Here is a 7,133-nt window from a genome sequence, read left to right as displayed (position 1 = left end):
GCAAATGGCTGCAATATAACAAAGAGTGAAAAATTTAAGGGGGTCTGAATACTTTCCGTACCCACTGTATATATATATATATATATATAGTATAGTATTTCAGTCTGGCGAGTAAACAAAAAAATACACTAGCCAATGGCGATATAATTGCCAAGGTGTCCGTTGAGGGTTGATGGGAAGACACATTTCAAGAGAAGTCCTCACCCTTTCCTTGGAGCCCAGGATAATGCTGGCAACATCAAAGATGACAGCAAGTGCCACTTCCCCAATCTTGCACAGCTCCTTCTCCTCGTAGGCCATGCAGATGGCGATGGCGTCGATCAGCACGAGGGGGTCCATGCCTTTGGAGCCGTTCTCTTCACTGTGAAACATAGCCGTGCTGGGCTGGCTGCCTGACTGGTAGCATGGCAGCAAGAAGGGACCTAGGGCAGAAAATTGAGTTATGTGATGATCTGAGTGCACTTCGGATGTTTCTCACACAGACAGAAAATAAAAACTTACATTGTTGAAATAATTTTAAAATAGGATGTGCTAAAAGCCAAGCAATGTCACTTGTTTTCTATGTCTCTGCTGCCAATAGAAAGTTACTCTTTAAGGCTGTTGGGACACTTAGGTATATTTCACTAGCTAAAATAATAATATTTTTTTATGGTACAATAGTAATATTACTAGAGTAAAAAATAACAAAATTTTATTTAAATGAATTTTGCATCCTTATGCCGACTCAAATGTAGAAGAAGAGTCATAGGTCAAGGAACAGACAGCTAAAGTCAATCCTCACATCCATTATTTTCCGTACAACTGAAAAATCAGAAAATCAGTCCTGATTAAAATTTGTGGGGATAAGGACTTCATACTGGGACAGGTTGGACATTAAGTTCTTAGTTCAGGAGGAGTATTAATTACCATTTTGTACGATCCAGACGCCAAGCATTTCTTTCCACAAGGTCATAAATTATATTCATTATATTCATTCAAGAAAATGAGTGAAAAAAATAACAGTAATGCAGTGGTTCTAGATACCTTACTAATATTAAATAACTACCAATGTTAGCACCAGAAAGGCAGGGCATAGAGGAGAAACAATAATGTACAGTATGTGGAAAATAATGTGTTTTTTTGAACCTACATTGCATTACACCAAATACACAAAATATATGTTCTTTTAAGCAACATCATATGACCCCTTTAAAGGGTTAGTTCACCCACGTTGTGGTACTCTCATGAATGCCCATCAAAGACTGACGCAGAAGAGAATAAATTGTCGAAAAAAAGTGTTTTCTTTGCACACAAAAAGTTTTCGTAGCTTCATAAAATTGCGGTTGAATCACTGATATCACATGAACTATTTTATTGATGTTCTCACTACCTTTCTGGGCCTTGAATGTGGTAGTTCCGTTGCGGTCTATGCAGGGTCAAAAAGCTCTCGGATTTCATCAAAAATATCTACATTTGTGTTCAGAAGATGAACGAAGGTCTTACGGATTTGGAACGACATGAGGGTGAACAATTAGTGACAGAATTTTCATTTTTGGGTGAACTATCCCTTTAACCTAAATCCCTCTCTAAACATTGCGTAGGTAAACACTTCAAGTCATGTTAAGACTGAACTTCAATATAGATGACATTAGCAGAGAGGCAGAAAGATTCCTCACCACACTGCTGAGCCACTGCCACCATAGTGTAATGGCGGATCAAGCTGGCAACGAAAGGCAGAGCGCTGGGCCTGAGATCCTTGATGACTGCGGACATGAACGCCCCCGTCAGGGCCTGCTCGAACGTCCTGCGTGCCGGGGTGTCCTGGGCTTTGTACCGGTGGGAGATGATCACGTTAGGGATCCACTTCTCTGTGAAGCTGTTGAAAACCAGCAAAGGGATTTAGCTCATAATTCGCATCGCATCCATGAACTCGCTCCATTACATGCGCCTGAGGTTGAATAATAACCCAATCAGGCGATTTGATTACCGAGTATAAAAGGCTTTTTGTGTTTGGACAGCTGAGCCCCATGGGAGTCTGGCTTTGTGTCTGGCTGACATTTTGTCTCATGTTTGGTTATTTATCCCAGCTGATAGCAGCACAGTGATGGAGTGAGCGTTTTATCCTTCCTCAAGCCTGTATTCTATAATGCCAAAGCCGGTAGCAGTGGTGATGGATCGCTCCATTCATTATCGCTATTTAAAAGGCTTGGCGTAGGGAGAGGACTGAGCCGAAGAGAGCGGTCAGATCAATTCAAATTCATAACGCTGCCACTTGAATGGAACTCAATTATCCGCCTGGCATTTGCGATATTAAGAGGGCATTCCGCCTTCTGAAAAAGGCCCCTTGCATGATGACCAGCACAGTGTGCCACACTGAAAGAGGGAGAGAGGATGTCATGAATCAAGACATCTGACAGCGGCAGCAGCTCTCCTCCCATATAACTGACACTCGGTTATTTCGGAAGGGGCCCGTATGACTGGCTTTTGGGGTAAACAGATAAAGTACAGTCAATTAGCCTCAGCGTGGAGATCAATGACTCTGTTATGTGACCCTCCAGCCCAGCCAGTAGAAACGGCTCTGAGTAATTAGCCCTTTGAACACTGTAGACAGTGGCGGCCAGGCTGGATGAGGCCCAGAGGAGCTGCAAACATAGCAAAAACAGTGAAAAATGCAGAGGCAGGTTTCAGCCTCACAATGCACAGGAACAGGGCTGCAACTAATAGTTATTTTGATAAACGAATTAACTGTCAATTATTCCCCCTATTAATAAGGTTTTTAAAAACCCAAATGGATTTTCTGTATTTTTAATATATATAAAGGTCTTTTAAAATACCCTGTAGATGAATCTATGTATGTAGGCTATGCTGTACACTATATTAAGTGCAAAAAAGGAAACATTCTAAAACTGCTTAAAAATGTAAAAATAAAATCACTAAATAGTAAAACTAAGTAGTTTTCAACTCAACAGCAATTTTATAAATAAAACATTCTCCTGTTTTAGATAACTTTCAAGTACTTTTCCCACAGCAGCTCAGGCTGTGTCCTCCACTGTATTTCAAACTTTTCTGTGTACAATGCGCATATAATGCGACTGATCGATAATCAGATTTGTTGAGAATTTTTCAGATTATTATAGATTTTATGAATATATAAGTTGTTGCATCCCTACTCAAGAACTTGAGCTGTCAGTGTCATGCCTTTCACAACAAAAATAAAAAACAATTGGCCTAGAGATTTTTAATAGGAAAAATACGGTTTCATGTTGAGCTATTTACACAAGTGCCAGTGCATGACACTAGGGTTGTAACGATATACCGGTATGATGATATACCACGATATAAACACGTACGATTATCATACCGTGTACATTTGCTTATCTACAGTATTGGGAGAAAATAACAGACGCAGAATCTCACCTGCGCCTAGGCAACAACTTTCCACTTAACTGTTCTCTTGCTCCACCCACATGTACAGCGGAGACAACATCAGAGACAGAGGCCGTTATCTCTAATCTCTATCCCACGTCGAAAAATGAGTTAAAATTGGCAGTATGGGAATACTTTGAATATAGAAAAGACGAACGCTTATTTGTCCTCGAGGATAGACACAGTTCGCAAAAAATGTGGTCGGAAAGCGGCTGCAAAAAGAAGAAACACATCGAACATGTTTACCTATATTTCAGAACACCATCCCTCCGTGCAGATACAGCTATGTCCCATCTATAACTTAAGGTTAAAGCCTTATAATTTCCGTGAATCCCAGAATCCAGTCATGACAATGAATTTACAGTAGCTAGCTACAATGCAGATGTCACATAAAATGCGCGATTTGATGGATTGATGAATAAATCAAAAACAGAGCTGTAAAATAACGACAAAAACACTGCTATATAAATATATAATCTGTGTTTTGCGTGTCTCTCTGTGAATGAGTGGCGCTGTGTCGTGTACTACATACTCAAGTATGTGCCGGCATCGCTCATAGTGTTTAACAGCGCCTGCTGTCTCACTATCTGAGGACGTGAACACAAACACTGAGAGCCTCACTGAGAGAACAATTAATAATCATTTCATCATTTTATTTGAGGAAACCACTGTCAAATACATTCTGACACTCAAAGCTCTTCACTACAACACGTCAAAACAAAAGTCCGCTTTTTAACTCGAAGAAATTGACAGAAATTACGATAGTACTATAATGTAGCCTACTTCTAAAATAATAATAATAATTTACATAAACATTTTTAAGGAATACAATTTTTCCCCTCATTTTTATTTAGTAAATCTCTGTTGTGCAGCCCTTTGCAAAAACATAAAAGGATAAAGGATTATTTTTATTTGATTAAATTTAAAACATTAATTAAATAGTTAAAGCTTTATGCATTTATTTCATTACCACCATTTTTGATAGTATATTTGTATTAAATCATAAAAGTACAGAATCCAGAAAAATTAAGTCAAACCAGAATTTATGAATTTTTATGAATTATTAATGATAAATATAAGTTGTTAAACTAATAAATAATCAGTGATGAAATTTACTTGTTTTTGATTAATGAAATTTGAATAAACACATGCTTTCAAACACTTGTTCAACCAAAAAAAAAAACCCTGTTTTGATTGTTTAATACCGTATACCGTGATACCACGATATTTTCTGAGACAATTATCATACCGTGAAAATCTCATACCGTTACAACCCTACATGACACATTAAGTGGATGTCTTACTTGGGATGGGCGAGGAGCTGGTAAAGGGCGTGCTTGTTGTCCTCCAGGCTGGTCATGGCAACGAGGAAGCATTTGATCACCTCCCAGGCCTGTCGTCTGTAATACGGCTCAGTATTGGCACTCTTCAGGCAATCCAGTGCAGTCTCTATAGCCTAGATATTCATTAATTAAATTGTTAAAGCTTTATGCATTAATTTCATTACCACCATTTTTGATAGTATATTTGTATTAAATCATAAAAGTACAGAATCCAGAAAAATTAAGTCAAACCAGAATTTATGAATTTTTATGAATTATTAATGATAAATATAAGTTGTTAAACTAATAAATAATCAGTGATGAAATTTACTTGTTTTTGATTAATGAAATTTGAATAAACACATGCTTTCAAACACTTGTTCAACCAAAAAAAAAACCCTGTTTTGATTGTTTAATACCGTATACCGTGATACCACGATATTTTCTGAGACAATTATCATACCGTGAAAATCTCATACCGTTACAACCCTACATGACACATTAAGTGGATGTCTTACTTGGGATGGGCGAGGAGCTGGTAAAGGGCGTGCTTGTTGTCCTCCAGGCTGGTCATGGCAACGAGGAAGCATTTGATCACCTCCCAGGCCTGTCGTCTGTAATACGGCTCAGTATTGGCACTCTTCAGGCAATCCAGTGCAGTCTCTATAGCCTAGATACATAACAAGAACAACGTTAAACGTTACTTGACCAAATGAACACACAAAAAATCTAATTAAACAGCTTAATGCCTCACATTAACAACCCAAAAATGAGTTAACGTGATGAAAACCCAAACCCAAAATTGCATATGATTGCAAATGTTGCACATTTATACGACACTAATCTCCCCCGCTTGAGTGAAATTTTCTGTGATGACACTTAAAGACCCATCATACATTAAAACATTCTGCAGTGATTAGATGCCTCTTAAACCTTTAAATTATAAAGAGACAAGCTAAAGTGGCAAGACACGTCGAGGGAGAAGATGAGCTAATTAGTCAAATTCAAGGATGGAGAAGGCAGCTCGCCACAGAAAGGGCTGTCTGAATGAATTATCGCCGAAGACAGCGAGAACACTGACAGCCATGCAGGTCATTTCAAGAGAGAAAACCCAAAACTGGCTCTTAATACTTATGTGCTCTTGGAAATGGTGAAATAAATGGCACACGGGCTGAGAAAAAGAGGGTTGTACCTGGCAGTACAGCACTGTTTTACAATTCCTGAGGGTCCTGAGCTGTTCCTGCCTTGTTGAGACATTATTATAAATGTCACATAACCTTGTACACATGTTCTATTCCCAAGAGGACCCTCCACACAAACTATGTCATTTTTCAAAAGCTCAAGGCCTCAACAGTGGAGGCCTGGCCCCTAAAAATGTGTGTGTTCCATATACAAGCGTGAGTTTTTCTTTAAAACTCTTTGGGAGTTTTTCCCCTTATGTTAAATTGTTGCTCCTCCTCAGCAGGGTTGAGAAAATGAATCTAGGAACCCCGACACGTCTGAATGTTTCAGCTTCGTTTAATACCATGATGCATGTAAATCGGACAAATATAGGCTAAATTAATCAAGCAAGAGAGACCATCAGCTCTGACAGCAGCGCAATCTGTCTCTGACTGGAGAATATTCACAGAGAACTTTCTTGAACTATGCTGCATTAGCTCTCATTTACAACCGTCTGGGTTCCTGGAGAGAAGGAACGAAGAACTGCTTCATTTTAAACGAGAAGACAGTTCAGTTCGGCTGGTGTCCAAATCAAACCGTGCTTGCAAATTTCTACACATATTGAAACAAGTGTGCATGCTTTGAGAGTGAAGGCCGGTCCTATGGGGGACAGAATGAGTTGTTGTCTGTCTCGATCCAAACACATCACTGGGCTCCGCCTGCGGCAACCACAGGGCGCATGCAAATTAAATTAAGCAGCGACGGCACAATGGCGGTAGCATCCATCTTTGTGGAGTGAACACAATTACAGAAATGACAGTTTGCGTTTTCCCAAGCAGCGACGAGCAGTAGGAAGGGCCATTAGCTGGAGTAAATAATCCCGTCTGCACAGCAGGGAGAGATTGATTAGAGGGGGGGTGGGCAGGAGGGAAGAGATGAGCACAGCTTACAGCCTGATGATCTATTTAATTACCTGGGGAAGACGATGTCTTTCTGCACACTCTACGCTTTGACAAGGATTCATTACATGATGAGAATACCTCTACTAACCCCTCAACCTCCCCACCCCCTTTCACACACAAATATTGAGGGCAAATTGACATATGAAAGGAAGTGGATTCATTACGGTTTATTGAGACTGCTCTCAAGCAAGCCAGAAAGCGGTGTATCCGTATGCCACAGTGGTAGTGTTTTTAAAGGGGTCATATGATGCGATTTTAAGTTTTCCTTTCTCTTTGGAGAAAG

At 39.5% G+C, this 7,133-nt stretch overlaps 1 protein-coding gene across 1 annotated transcript in view; it reads right to left on the bottom strand.

The window, feature by feature from the left end:
* Positions 1-7,133, bottom strand: part of trrap (transformation/transcription domain-associated protein) — an 87,387-nt gene that overhangs the window by 64,617 nt on the left and 15,637 nt on the right. Inside the window, exons 22-24 of the mRNA XM_016546024.1 lie at positions 5,246-5,397; positions 1,656-1,855; positions 205-422 (exon numbers count right to left, since the gene is read on the bottom strand). Of these exons, the coding sequence (XP_016401510.1) occupies positions 205-422; positions 1,656-1,855; positions 5,246-5,397 (570 nt within the window). The remainder of the gene's footprint in view (positions 1-204; positions 423-1,655; positions 1,856-5,245; positions 5,398-7,133) is intronic.

This window comes from Sinocyclocheilus rhinocerous, unplaced genomic scaffold (genome assembly GCF_001515625.1).
Source record: "Sinocyclocheilus rhinocerous isolate Xijiao unplaced genomic scaffold, SAMN03320098_v1.1 scaffold820, whole genome shotgun sequence".
NCBI classification, from domain to species: domain Eukaryota; kingdom Metazoa; phylum Chordata; class Actinopteri; order Cypriniformes; family Cyprinidae; genus Sinocyclocheilus; species Sinocyclocheilus rhinocerous.
This window is presented reverse-complemented; position numbering and strand designations above follow the sequence as displayed.